Below are 15,425 nucleotides of genomic sequence, written 5' to 3'. Positions count from 1 at the left end.
ACCCCTTTTGAGACTAGGGAAGTGCGCCTGCTACAGAAAACCCTTCCTATGGAGGCGAGCACGCTACACAAAATCTTCCCTAGGGGTTTGGGCTAGTAGGTTCTCACTGGGGTTGACCCTCTCCCTTAGGGGAGACATACATCCATGTGAAGCAATCTATATCATCTTGCTTAAATCCCTTTTCCAACAGGGCTTTTGCATATATGTAAGTTGATCACATTGTTAAAGAAGTGGGCCCTTAAAAATGCTGTCAGGTTTCAGCAGCTTTGTATTTTCTTTTGGATTTTGTGGGAAACTTTAAGAACACTCTAGTTTTGTTTGAACTATATCCAAAGCAAAGAACCTGTAATTTCAAGAGAGGGACTTTCTTAAGAGAAACTTTTTGGTGAGGAGATTACCACCGACCAGCAGGCGTCCTAAAAGGGGAAGGAGAACCAGTTTTCTAGGCCAAGTTTGTCTTTCTGTTATTTAGTGATTCAGCCTCTTAGATAAGAATAGGTTTGGACAGAGGACTAGTTATGTTTGTATGACATCCTGAGAAGCACTGTTTGTTTTGCAGAATAGGGAACTTCTACCATAGAAATAGGGCCAGGTGAGGATTTTCTTTAAGCGAAATAAGATAAAGTAATTAATCAAGTATATACAGTTGTCCGTATCCTATTTCTGACCTAACACAGAAACCACAATGTGGGACCGGCAGAATCGCCTTGCAACTGCGCACCAGAATGCAGCAAACCTCTAGGCCACCAGGGACTAAGAGGGAGGCTAAGGACGATTTCTCAAACTTACCAAGACAGTCCCAGGGAGGGAAACACTGACATTTCCATTACGCTGCAAGCTCACACAGAGCAAGTGGACAGAGCCTAGCCCCCTGTTGAAGAGTTATCCATGTACATACACGTACCGTGATGGGGAGACAGTAAAGGTGTGGCCACGCAGAGTGGCCCAATCAGTGCAGAGGCGAAGAGATTTAAGCAGTGGACAGGAAGCAGGAAGTGTGTGTTTTTCAGGTGAGTGCAACAGTGTAAGTGAAGGCAGACCAAGAGACGAGCAGGAGCAAGGAGGGAACCGCTGCTTGTGGAGGAGATTTGTGCAGCAGTTGAGGGATTGATTTAGGAGATAAAGTGGTTCTGCAGTGTGAGTGTATGCGGTTTGTGGCATGGAAAAAGAAGTTAGTATAAGGAGTAAATGTGAATTGAATGGTACTGAGTGAATAGAGGGTGTTTGTGTAGTGGAAGGGGCGGAGCAGAGTGGTAGTGGTGGAAGGAGGATAGTAGTAGTAGTGGTGGGAGGATTAGAGTAATAGTTGAGGTTGGAGAGGAGTGGTAATGGTCGGGAGGAGGAGAGTAGGAGTGGTAACGTAGTAGTAGGGAGTGTTGGAGGACAGCGAGGAGGAGAGGGGAGTAGTAAATTGGAGTGGGAGAGGTGGTAATATCAAAGGATGGAGGCGAGGATAGGATGAGTGAAACCTCAGAGGAATGGAGAACTGGTGGGAGGAGTAAGCTGGAGGGGAGCGGTAGTAAGAGAAGAGGGGACAAGGTGTGTGGGCATGACTGAAGTAGCCTGAAGACCACAGAGCGAGTGCAATGCACTATCCAAACTCTCTTCAGAACACTACCCTTTGGTTAGAGTAGGGAAAGCCAGGAAGTCCCAGATGGAGTTTTATGGAGCCATCATTAACAGAAGCCAGGAATTACACAGTAGTGGTTAACATTCGGTAGGACTTGCCAGGAGCTACTACAGACTCCTTTGTCCAGGGATGGGGATCCACCTTCGGACCTCTTAAGGTGCATAGTGTATGGTCCTTGGAGGAAAGCCTGCTCCACATCAACAATGTCAAACTGCAAGTGATTTTCAGTACCCTACAGGTCTTCCTTCCAGTCCTCAGTGGAAAGAGCTTTCGCATTTAAAATGACAGTTACACCTACATGTTTTACCTGAACAAGCAGGGGGAACCAAATATCGTCCCTTCTGTCAAGTAGCAATAAGAATCAGAGAATGGACTGTCAAGCCACTTATTTCCTTGAAGACCAGACATCTCCTGGGAGTGCTTAATGAAACCGGACCTCGTAAGCAGAATGGCCTCATTAGATCATGTGTGGGAGATCAAGCACTCCGCCCTGTACCCCGTTTTTTGCCCAGTGGGCTCATCCATGGGTAGACCTCTTTGCTATGCCTGACAACAGCAAGTGCCCTCTCTTTATGTCCAGGGGAGGAGTGGGCAGGGATTTCTTGGGCGATGCCCTTCCGATTCAATGGCACTCCCTGTCTCTGTATGCTTTTCTGCTGATTCCTCTCATCCATTAATAATAATAATAATAATAATTTGTATTTATACAGCGCTACAAATCTTAGAAGGATGAAAGGCTGAGTTTGGCTTTGCCGGGATTTGAACCTGCGTCAGCAGGCTCTGCATGGATGTCAAAGCGAGCGTTCTACTTGCTGTGCTATCTGACCGGATAGGTTATACAGCTTCAGGAATTACACCCTCATTCTGATAGCCACGCAGTGGCCAGCTTGGTTCTGGTTCTCTTGCCTAGTGAAAGCAGATTCTGATTACAGTCCTGAGAGGGTCTTTGAAGTTGGAAACCTGAATTGCAGAAGTCGCGAAGCGGGAAATGGTGCTTTGAGAGGGTGTCCTGTAGGAAAGAAAAGCTCTCCTTATTTTGTGCCTTGTTCCGTTGGCTGGCGAGCACCGGAATGCATGAGGAGAAAAACAGGCTCCTTTCCCGAACAGCGTGGGCTGTGGGAATAGGACCAAAGCTGTCAAAAGGTCAGGAAACGACCGAACCAGTAAAAGTTGCAGCAGCGGCGGATCGAGCGGACGCGTGGAGAGACCGTGAGTTGGCCTTTGTTGGGTAACACTGGGATGCTCCGTAATCGACTAATGACTGCTTCCAAACATTTTTAATACCAAACTAAGGAAAGAAAGCCAGGTTGGCATTATACTCATTTTGAAAGAAAGCGGGAGAAGAAAGGTTACAACTATCATTACCAGAGCAAACAGTGGGCAATATTGAACCAGGATAGTAGCCCTCATTGCCAAAATAAAGAGGGGTCAATACTTAAGAGTGACTGTAAACCATCACTGCAAAAGTAAAGAGAGGATAATATTGCAGAAAGATTGTAACCATCATTCCCAAAGGAAATGGGAGGCAATATTTGAGCAACACAACAACCAGCATTGCCTACGCCAAAGAATGGCAATTATAACAAAGATCCATTGCCAGTAGTTACTTGGTGTAGTAGTGTTAGGTGTTTTTGTCCTGGCAGGTGAGTATACCAGGAAAGGGATTATTAGTAGTAGTCCTGGCAGGTTAGTGGACTAGGAAAAAGAAACTGAAATACTGCATTGTGGTTGAAAGAATGGGGCAAGGCCATTACTGTGTTATGATGAACTGTGGTAAAACCATCCTGACAAAACGTTGTTGTTGATTAAGAAGAATTGTGTAAGTATTTGTTTTTCAAAGAAAATAAATTATATTGAAATATTGACAAAAATATGAAGACAGTCTTTTTGGTTTTGTGGAAACTTTGGACAATCATTTTGAAGAGTGACAAATTGTGTTCAATCATAAGACAATCCAAATGCCAAGTGAAAGACTTGGAGTGAGCAGAACTTTGTGTTGTATTCAAAGCAGAGCTTGGCTACTAAAAAATAACTTTCCTATTCGGAACTTTCATTTGGAAAATCAGACTTTAACCCAGGGGAAGGGGATCCGTCCCTGGTTACGAGGCTACATGGTTACAAAGTTTATGTTTGAATATAACTGTTGTTTTGTTGAACTTGAATGGCCATATAATACCTGTATGAGTTGATTGTATGTATGTGTGTGAGGGACATGTTCCTTTTATTAGAGTGTTTTCCTTTAGTCTTAGTTTGATAGGCAGGGAAATCCCATTTAGGTTAGGGAAAGCAAAGTGTTTATCAGACCCTTTTTTAATAAAATGGCTACTTGTGGGAAAACTTTATCTACCTGTCCGCCTCGCATTTCTGACCCCTCACAACAAGTCTGTCTCTACTTCCATTACGGGGTTGAGCAGACACTTCAAGGGTGTCTCTAGGCTCTATTCTCCTGTTAAGCGACCTCATTCCTCTGGAGTTTGGACATTGTCCTTTCATCATTAACAATCAAACCCTTACAACCTTTCACTAAATTGAGGTTTCTGACCGGGAAGGCTGCACTTCTGGTGGCTATTACATTTTCACCAAGAGTTAGTGAAATCCAAGCTCTGTCGACCTTTAATCCTTATGCCATTTTCCACAAAGACAAGGTGGTCTTCTGGAATAGTTGTCCTCTGTCTTGCTTTGCTGTGCTTTGCTACGTAGAGGCCTAGGTTTTTGCCTAAGTTGGCTTCCTGGTTTCAAATCAACTAGGAGGCTATCTGACCCACCTTTTTCTGAGCCCTTGATGTACTGTGGGCAACACTCTTCAACCACTCTGTGTTAGGAGAGCGCTTACGTTCTATCTGTGTTGAATTAAACAGTTCAGGAGATCGGGCACATTTTTCATCACATTTTGGGGCCAGCATTCTGGCTTCCAGGCTTCCAAATCCACTATTGCCAGGTGACTGGTTTTGGGCATCATTCTGTGCTATGCTATGTAGATGTGCAAACCTCCTAACGACTTTGTGTGCACGCCATAGCCTTCCAGCACAACATCCCTGTCTTCAGCAGGGCGTCCACAGGGTATTCATCATCGGCATTCTGCAAGCATTACTGTCTGGGCAACAATTCTAGGGCTGATGCAAGTTGTGACATGGTGTTCTCTGCAACCTATTTGCTAGCCTATAGTGATTTCCCCTTCGCCAAAGCTTTTATTTTGCTGTGAAACCTCCCATCAGTTTGGAGGAAAAGGGCGAGAGGTACAAATAAGAAAAAGTTACTGCCTTAGTGACAACTGTGCTACTGGTCCATAATCCCCTTTTCTACATACGACCCACCCTCCATCACTTGTAAATCAGGTAGATAGTAGCTTACGAGCGAGTGGAGTCAGCATGGGCAGGCGTGCCCAGGCACACTCTGCGTGCAACAAATTTAAAGGGGAAATTGTTTTATTTCGGATGCAAAAGGCACCGGTCCTCTCCCTGTTGAGCGCACTCTCATCGGTATACAAATAAGGGAGACTATGGACTAGGAGTACAGTAATCACTATGGTGAGTAACTGTTTCTGAATTGTAGAAGGGATGTTGGATAACCCCATGCTCGTCACTGGAATCACAGAAAGCGACACCAAATAACATTTGAACTTATGATGTACAATATAAAAGCACTAATATTGTGTTTTTTAGCAGCTTGTTAATATACAGCAATTCATAAGTTACAAACACCCAAGCGTTAAACCACACAACAGTTAGACATCGATAAGTGGGTGGGAGGCGACAGTAGATGGCAGAGGAACACTAGGTCCATTGTCTATCTTTCTATATAGCTTTTATTTGACCCACAAAGGGGTAGAGCGAATCGTGGAGGGAAGGACGAGATGGGATCTCTGAGTCAAGGTCCAAAATGTAGGGAGAAGAAACAACTGCAACTAGCATATACCATTGAACATAAATATAAAATTATTAAATACATTCACAGAAATAAAATATTCTCACTCTATTATATATCAATATACTGTTTAAAGAATAAAAACACAGAATGACTTAAAAGATGTCACATGAAATGTCAATTTCCCTTTTGGAATTACAACTGCACCAATATGCCAAACGCTTTAAGAATAGAAAAAAATGGCAATCTAAATACAAAGGTTTGGGCAATTCCTGGACCTTTTTTTATCGTTTGTGAGCCAAAATACTGAAATATGAAAGGTTAAACAATATATCCTGATATAGATATGGAACACAACGCAAATTCTGCTCCTAAAATTTAGAATTGTGACCTTCAAACATTAAATACTTGAAATGGAATTCAATTTGTGATGCATGGTTTTGATTTACTGGGTTGATTTATCAAGCACTAGAGATACATTGTTTTCCCTTCATCTCATTCTGTGGAAAATAATGCAATTAATCATTAACTATGGATTAAAGCACCAATTTCACTATAATTGTATGTTTTGTTTTATGTTTGATTTTGACTCACATCCGTATATTACACGAAGAAGGAACATGGGTTGGCATCTAAACAGTTATGGTCATTGTTACACTTCATTCAAAGATGTTTTTCTCATTGATCGCTTTGAATAGTATATAATATGTCAAGGTGCAATACAAAAATGCCAAATTGCAATTTGCTAAATATTTTCTGTTTTATTTTCAGCAATTTCGTCATGAAAATCTAGTGAATCTGCATGAAGTATTTAAGCAAAATAGGAAATTTTATTTAGTATTTGAATTTATAGACCACACATTATTGCAGGAGCTGGAGTACCATCCTCATGGCCTGGAAGCCAAATATCTAAAAAAAATCCTCTTTCAAATGCTTCGTGGAATAGAATACCTTCACAAGAATAATGTGAGTATGCTACAGGCAACTTATGTGACATGGTTCTATGGATTTCCTGTTTATTTAGTGTTCCACAATTCTGCAAATGTTTTTTAGTTGATATTTTACATTGAAATGATTGAATGCAAAAGTTTAGATTGTACCACACTGAGAATGTGATTGCCTCTGTGCACCTTGAGGCTTTTTTCGATAAGGATACTACATTGTGCTGAAACATTATTGGATTAGATTCTTTTGACATGTTGCTGAATTGATGGCAATTTGTAAAGAGGCTTGTATATTTCGGAAGTATATTGCCCAATTCAGTGTCCACCACAGCGATGTGTATTTATTTATCTGTGTATGGAAGGTGCAATTACCTCCTTTCACGTTAAAACAAATTGTAGAAAGATGTAAGTAGCTCCTGGTTTGGAAAAGATTTGTAAATTCTTTCAGTCAGCATGATGATTTTTCTTGGTTTCAGTCAGAAGAAAGACAGTTAAGGCTATCAATATGATGTAAACTAAGACTTGTACCAAGATTATGCTTTCATAGTCCCACTTAAAAGGAACAATGGTTTTGTGAAGCCAGCAAGGACTCAGATTGTGCAAGGGTTTTTATTCCATGATTTTACAGCTCTCTAGGGCCGCCTTCTTTCTCTATTGTTTTAAAAAGCACCAATCCTCCCAAGAAAAGGCATCCCTACTATCCTAGTTTGTATACAAAGGATATTGACCCCTGCTCTCTAAGTTCTGAATTTCTAGAATTCAATACTTAAGCGCCAAATGCCTTCTCTGTCTAACCTCACCTACGGACTTCTTAGACTGACCCAACACTAGCCAATGGTTAGTTGACTAAAAAGGGATAACGGTTTGTGCCTTTCACAAACTGTGCCGATCCAGTCTTCTTCCTATCAAGTCCATGTACTCCTCTCCCTCTCTGATGTTTCCCCTCTTACTACGCTACTTCTTCCAACTCCACATGCCTTCTCTTCTACTTCCTGCGTCTTCCTCCTCTATCCCTCAAATAGCTCTAATTTATTCTAAGCATTTACTCCACCCTTTCATGCTACTGTGTTTTTAGTTTTTAACTGTAATGTGCCTTGGATTAAGGCGCTATATAAAACAATAAATACAAATACTACTTCTGCCACTAAACTACTACTCCTTTGGACAAGGGGGTGACTGTGTCCATGCCGATCAACACGTAAGAGACCTCTATAATTGCCAAAGGCTGAAGTAGTGCTCAGTGAACATCATCTGGGAGGTTCTTTGTCAGATCGGGCAGCAGGCACAAAATTGTTTCATCACGGCATAAGTCCCGGGCCAGTAGAACTGACTTAGGAAGGTCTTCTGTGTTTTCTCTAGCCCGAGAAGTCCCGATGTCAAGTTAGGAAGTGCCCATTCCAGTACAGCCTTATGGTATTGCTTTGCATCTTCTCCTCTTGGATTAACATTAACTTGCTACAAGAGGCCCTTCTTGTCTATAAACTATGGTGTTCAGCTCTCAGCTTCTGATACCAAGTTCTTCCAAGCCTGCTTTAGAAACAGATCCGTCCTCTAGTCTTTTACAAATTTGTCTGAGGCAGGTCCTGAGATCCATCAGAGCTGGGCCCGTTCTTTGTGCCCCTCTGTCATTTTGCTGCAACTGGTTCTGCCTCTTTTTGTGGGTTCCAGCATCTCCACCGCCTCTATCTCTAGTACCAGGAGATTCTCACAAATGAGGTTATGGAGAATAAGCTGCCTTTCTAAGGGTTCACATCCTGTATCCCTTTGTTAGTCCATTTGGTCATTCCTGACAAGTTGGGATGACTTGGTGCTTCCATTGTAGCCGTCATCCTTCCCCTCTCCATTCACCACAATACATCGACATCCAGAGTTCTCAACAGCAATGGTAGTGGGCTTTTCTTTTTATAAAGTGGAGGGAACATACAGGTTGGTCTATGTTAGACATTTTTAACAAAGTGGTCATGAAGTCTTTCCAGGACTGCAAATGATAATTTGGCTACATGAATCTGTCAAGCTATAATACCTTCAACTTTGTCACTTGTTATTATACTCCCCTAATAAAGAGGCAGCCATGTGGAATCGGTTAACAATAGAGAAATTACAATACAAAAACTGCTTCCCTGGTGAGTCTCAAATCTACTGATGTCATCCAGCTCACAACCTCCATGGGAATTTAAGAAAAAAATGGCACAAGGAATTGGGCTGTTCCTTGACGAATAAAGAATGGCCAGGGATTTAGTTGCATATGGGAATTCCTCAACATTTGTGCAATATAAGGAAATCGCAAGTAAAATAATGTATACAATGTTGAGCCAGGAAATGCCTGACAAATGTTGGAGAGAAGGTTGAGGAGTGGATATGCTTCTTCATGTTTGGTGGAAATGTCCAAGAATAAAACACTTATGGGAAAAGGAAATTGGGATCATTTCGGATGTGCTAGATATCCAATTCCCTTGGGATCCTGGGCTGGTGTTATTAGGGATGCCAATGAAATGTGTTTACCCTTTGCACGTCTCGATGTGTAATAATGATTTTATTACTACGAAATCTGTATTATTTGCGCAAAGCTGAAACACCACACTTTAACCTGTGGTGGAAGAAGATGTGGATGCTGCTTGCAATGAACAAACTCACAGCCTTTTCATGAATCCTCAAATACTTTTTCTGTTAAATGAAGCCCCATTCTATAGTATTCAGCCACAGATAATAGGGAAATTACATATCCAGTTCGAATGAGGGGGTTCTGTAACTTCTTTTTAGCAAGGATAAATTGGTGTTGGAAATAATTGAGACCCTAATGTATTTCAGTGTAACATGTCTATTTGAAATCCTAATCTTATCCTTACTAGGATCTCTGCTTATTACGGACTTGTGATTAACTTTAAGAATGGCCTGTTCATTTTAGCAAGATTTTGTACCATGTAAGTGGGTGGGTGGGTGGATAATGAGTTCTAACTTTATTAGTATTGTCATTCAGGCGTTGTTTTAGTTGATTGTTGTGATCATGACACTCTTCATGTTGAATAAATACCAATACAAGTTTTTGGGGAAAAGACGAAATAGGAAATGTAATACTTTATTGTACTATAAGTAAGGTTTCCAGTTTCAGTGCTTGATTTTCCCGTTCTGGTGGTGTTTTTCCAGGGTTTTCAATTTTTTTCAAAACCTGTGTTTATCAGTGCTATTCCATTGTTTCACTCAAAAAACAGAGCACCGCATATCTTTAATTTCTACATGTACATTATACAGAATTCTTTGGAAGGAAAAACAATCATAATGGAAAATGAAAGCTACACACACACACACACACACACACACACACACACACACACACACACAGACACATACAAACACACACACAAACACACACACACACACACACACACATACACACACCTGATCCATTACACGAAGCAACGTAAGAACTAAAATTCATTCTGTAGAGAACCCTATTAGCCAAAGTTAAAATAAATCATGGTGTACAGGAGAGGGAGGAAGTGGAAGGAGCGTGGGAGACAGAGGTAGGTTTATTGATATATTAATTTCTAAAGCTGCATAGAGGACAAAGAACTGAGCAGTCTTTTAAAAAAAAGACACTTGGTGAACTAATCTTCTCATTGTACAGATTGCAACGAAGCCATTGGTAAAAATATAAAGTTTGCATATTTACTAAGTGGATGGTCAAAAAGAATCTGGAACAATAAAAAAGTACTTGAGATTTATTTTTATGGGGATTAGGTATTCCAAATCAGACCTAACTCTGATATTCTTTAACCACGCTGCACAATCAAATATTGCTGAAAGCTTTGAATTAAACAAATAAAAGTGACCTTTCCTCTGTCCATTTCCCCAGTAGAACCTTAACGGACTAGTGTTTGATGGAGGATCCTTGACATACAAGGCACTTTGTGATCAAGTAGTCCATACAGATCTTCTCTGACTAGTGGCTGGCTTACTGGCATTTTTCATGAGACGCAAAATATATTTTTTTATTTTTTTACTTTTTATTGTATATGGTTTACATAAGAAACCTTTACAACTGCATTTCATAGAAAAAATAAAGAATATATATATGCATACATATCGATAAATTGTAAGTACAGCATAGTCCTAAAATCCTTTAAAAAATGTAAACAGAGCAGATAAAATCAGTGCACAGTTAAGACCAAATATAAGTTCCAATTTCATACTTCTTCCTGCATAACAAGGAATCATAGATGACCAATTTGTATACAAATACATTACATTCATTGAGCAGACAACTAGGGTAAATAAATAGGAAATACATTAAACAGGTAATTCATCACAAAGGTGCATACAGATCTAACGATTTAATGAATCCTGCAACCGCAAGTCGCTCTGTAGTATTGGAAATAGAGAGACAACTTGACCAAATAAACATTTCTGCCCCCAGAAGTCCCAGGGGGTAATTCATAGAATTCAGCGCCCAAGTGGCGCACGCGGCTGGCGCACAGTGTGCGCGTGCGACAGTCTTCGCCAGCCTCGTGCGCCCAAATCCATTTCCGCGCACAGCGTATTCATGGATTTTAACATCCATTACCAGCCGTGGCGCAGAGTGGCGCAGGGACCCTGCAGCAGCGCCAGTTACGGCCCCAACCCCTCCCCGTGCGCCATGTACAGCGCACAAATCCCGTACATGGCGCACATGCCCCCAACCACGAAAACGCCTGTAAAACTCCCCGCGCACCCCTCCGAATACACGTACCCCGCTGCGCGGGGAGTTTCACACGCGATTGGCCCAGTGCGAGCGGGGTACTTGTATAACTGGGGTGCGCGGGAAGTTTCACATGCGATTGGGCCTGTGCAAGCAGGGTACGTGTATTTCGGGGGTGCACGGGAAGTTTCACACGCGAATGGCCCAGTGCGAGCGGGGTACGTGTATAACTGGGGTGCGCGCGAAGTTTCACACCCGATTGGGCCTGTGCGAGCAGGGTATGTGTATTTCGGGGGTGCGTGGGAAGTTTCACACACGATTGGCCCTGCGCAAGCGTGGTACGTGTATTACTGGGGTGCTCGGGAAGTTTCACACGTGATTGGGCCTGTGCGAGCAGGGTATGTGTATTTCGGGGGTGCGCAGGAAGTTTCACACGCGATTGGCCCTGTGCGAGAGGGGTACATGTATTACTGGGGTGCGCGGGAAGTTTCACACGCGATTGGGCCTGTGCGAGCAGGGTACGTGTATTTCGGGGGTGCGCGGGAAGTTTCACACACGATTGGCCCTGTGCGAGCGGGGTACATGTATTACTGGGGTGCGCGGGAAGTTTCACATGCGATTGGGCCTGTGCGAGCAGGGTACGTGTATTTCGGGGGTGCGAGGGAAGTTTCACAGGCGATTGGCCCTGTGCAAGCGGGGTACGTGTATTACTGGGGTGCGCGGGAAGTTTCACATGCGATTGGGCCTGTGCGAGCAGGGTACGTGTATTTCGGGGGTGCGCGGGAAGTTTCACACGCAATTGGCCCTGTGCGAGTGGGGTACGTGTACTACTGGGGTGCGCGGGAAGTTTCACACGCGATTGGGCCTGTGCGAGCAGGGTATGTGTATTTCAGGGGTGCGCAGGAAGTTTCACACGCGATTGGCCCTGTGCGAGCGGGGTACGTGTATCCAGTGGGGTGTGCGGGGAGTCCCACATGTGAATTGGCAGTGTGGGTCCTCCCAGGTGTGCCCTCTACCCCCTCCACGGCCCCTGCAGGCAACCCACACCACAGGGGACTACCCTGCACCCCTGGTCATGTCCCGCAGGCAGCCCATCCACCATGGGCATGCCCCCCAGCCAGTCCACATGTCACCTTCCACTAGTGATCACCAACCCATGTCCCCAGCACCCCCACCAACCCAGCAGTGAGGGGCACCTGCCAGCAGGCCCTGACTCATGTCCCCCAGCATCCCCACCCCCCAGCAGTGAGCCTCAGGCCCAGACTCATGTCCCTCAGCAGCACCCCCACCCCCCAGCAGTGATGGGAACCTGCCAGCAGGCCCAGACTCATGTCCCCCAGCACCCCCAACCCCAGCAGTGAGGGGCACCTGCCAGCAGGCCCCCACTCATGTCCCCCAGCACCCCCACCCCCCAGCAGTGAGGGGCACCTGCCAGCAGGCCCCGACTCATGTCCCCCAGCACCCCCACCCCCCAGCAGTGATGGGCAGTGAGCCTCAGGCTCAGACTCATGTCCCCCAGCACCCCCACCCACCCAGCAGTGATGGGCACCTGCCAGCAGGCCCCGACTCATGTCCCAACAAACATGTCCTAACAAAACAGACCCATATCCCTAAAGCCAACCCTAATCCCCCTTGCACCCCAATCCAAGCATGCAACCATCCACAGAACCCACTCCCAAATTACCCATGCCATGATAGTTGAAATGAACCACCATGCCCATGCAGGAATGCACAACGTAGCCACACAGTGGCAACACGTGACTGAGGAAATGTTCAATGAGACATGCACAAAACCAATTACAGAACACAACACCAATTCTGAAGTAATAAAAAATGTATTAAAAACATAAAGAACTGACTTGGAGGAATAGTTAAATGAAAATCAATGTACAATGACTGTAGAAAAAAAATATTGTAAATCCAATGAAGTTAAAAAAAAGAAAATATCACGTAGAATAAAAAAGTGGTCCATTGCCAATGTCCATAATAAAAACATAATCCAAATTAAAAAAAAACATTGATCCATGGGAATATACAATGTAAGTCCAAATGGTCCATGATCCACAAACAAAAGGAAACCTACAAAAAAGTCCTATGAAGAAAAAACTATTTACACACGAAGTGGAGCAATGTCCATTAACTTCAAATTAAAAGAAAAACAAAGGAAACATAACACTATCTACCTATATACAATGGCGGCAGGCAAGTCCTGCGGCTCACTCTGTGATGTCCAGGGCCAGGACATCATCGAACTCCATGTCGATGTCCCGGAGACGGGTGTCACGATTGTCGGTTATGTCTTCTTCTTCTGATGAGATGACAAGTTCTCCCCCTTCCCCCAACTCCTCACCTTCCTCTTTCTGCTTAATCCTTCCGTCCTTATGTCGTGGAGGCTTCTCTTTTTTCTGGTGAAGATAAGGACGCCCTCGATAGGATGCCACCGTGCCACTAAGATAGGGGCAACGGGGGTTATCCTACCGAGAACGCCTCACAGAGGGAAAAAAGCCGGAAGGCACAAAAAACCCCTAGACGTAGTATTGCAGGTGGAGGATCCCAGAAGATGAGTTAGCTGAAGAGAGTGCAATCCGATGAGCAGGCACCGAATCTGGAATAAGGTAGATCCAACAGACTCAGGGGAAATCACAGGCAGTCCAGTAGGCAGGCACAAGGTCTGGCAATAGGTAAGTTCAATGAGATACTAAGGATAATCACAGGCAGTCCAGTAGGCAGGCAGGGGTCTGGCAACAGGTAGAATCAAGTAGATACCGGGGATAATCACAGGCAGTCCGGTAGGCAGGCAGGGGTCTGGCAACAGGTAGAATCAAGTAGATACCGGGGATAATCACAGGCAGTCCGGTAGGCAGGCAAAAGGTCTGGCAACAGGTAAGTTCAATTTGAAAAAAGGGGAAAAATAGCAAGGAGAAAAGGAAGGAAAAAGAAAATAAGGAGAAAAAGGCTAGACAAGGACGAGACCAAGCACTGGGCAGGGTGGAAAACCGCTGAGTGGAAAACAGCGAAACTACATGCAGAAAGTAAAGAATATCACCGGGAGATGGAGCGGCAGCAACACAGGAGGAAACCCGGAAACGTTGCAACGCGTATGCGACCCGGAAGTGAGGATTATTATACTTCCGGGTCACGGACGCGTACAACGACTAGAGCGGTAAACGGAAGACGAGGAGCGGAATGCTACGGCGGACCGAACCGCCAGCGATTCCACTTCCGCCAACCCTGCCGCGGCATGACAGTATGCCCCCTCCTATGGAGACCTCCCCCCGGTTTCCCCGGATGAGAGCGAAAAAACTTGCGGACCAACAGTGGGGCATGTACCCGAGAGGCTGGTTCCCAAGAGTTTTCCGACCAGTGATACCCCTTCCACCGTATAAGGAATTCCAACCTTCCCCGGCGATACCGGGAGTCACAGATTTGGGCTACCTCAAATTCCTCCTGGGTCGAAGTAGCAGGCAAGGGGGTTTTCTTCTTTTTGCGAGACCAGATGTCTGCAAGAAAAGGTTTGAGTTGTGAGGCATGAAACACTGGGTGGACTCTTTGAAGGCTTTTGGGTAATTTTAGACGAAAGGCCACCGGGTTGATGACTTGTGTGACTTCGTATGGGCCCAGAAATTTAGGGGAGAGTTTTGAAGGGTGTGCCCATCGTGGTAGATACCTTGTGGACAACATGACCTGAGATCCTACCCCCCAGTCAGGCACCGCTTTTCGATGTTTGTCGGCCTGGTCCTTATATCTCATTTGAGCCTTGCTAAGATTGCGTTTAGCCTGTAGGTGGGCGTCTTTCAACAAGGCGAGAGTGGAGTCAACTGTGGGTAAAGAGGTGGAGACATTAGAGACCGGTAGTATAGCCCGGGGATGGTAGCCATAGTTACAGAAAAAAGGGGTGAAACCGAGAGTAGATTGGAAAGAGTTATTGTAGGAGAACTCTGCCAGGGGTAGTAGAGAAACCCAGTTGTCCTGTTGAAGGTTCACATAACATCGTAGGTACTGTTCTAGGGTGGCATTTAAACGTTACGTCTGTCCGTTTGACTGAGGGTGGAAACCTGATGTTAGAGCTCTCTCTATACTCAAACGGTTGCAGAGATGTTTCCAGAAACGAGAAGTGTACTGGCTACCTCGATCTGAGATGATCTTCTTTGGTATTCCATGGAGACGAAAGACATCTTTGATGAATGTCTCGGCCATGGCTGCTGCTGTTGGTACCCCTGGTAATGGGGAGAAGTGAGCCATTTTTGTGAAGTAATCGATCACCACCATGATGCATGTGCTTCCTTCAGAAGGTGGTAAGTCCACGATGAAA

The 15,425-nt window shown here is 44.5% G+C and overlaps 1 protein-coding gene across 1 annotated transcript in view; it reads left to right on the top strand.

Annotated features, from left to right (window-relative positions):
- The window catches only part of CDKL3 (cyclin dependent kinase like 3), a 526,003-nt gene that overhangs the window by 13,554 nt on the left and 497,024 nt on the right, over positions 1 to 15,425 (top strand). Inside the window, exon 2 of the mRNA XM_069650268.1 lies at positions 6,266 to 6,460. Within this exon, the coding sequence (XP_069506369.1) occupies positions 6,266 to 6,460 (195 nt within the window). The remainder of the gene's footprint in view (positions 1 to 6,265; positions 6,461 to 15,425) is intronic.

The sequence above is a fragment of the Ambystoma mexicanum genome, chromosome 3p, assembly GCF_040938575.1.
Source record: "Ambystoma mexicanum isolate Mex_15411 chromosome 3p, UKY_AmexF1_1, whole genome shotgun sequence".
Classification (NCBI taxonomy): Eukaryota; Metazoa; Chordata; class Amphibia; order Caudata; family Ambystomatidae; genus Ambystoma; species Ambystoma mexicanum.
Note: the sequence above shows the minus strand (reverse complement) of the source record. Positions and strands in the feature narration are given on the sequence as shown.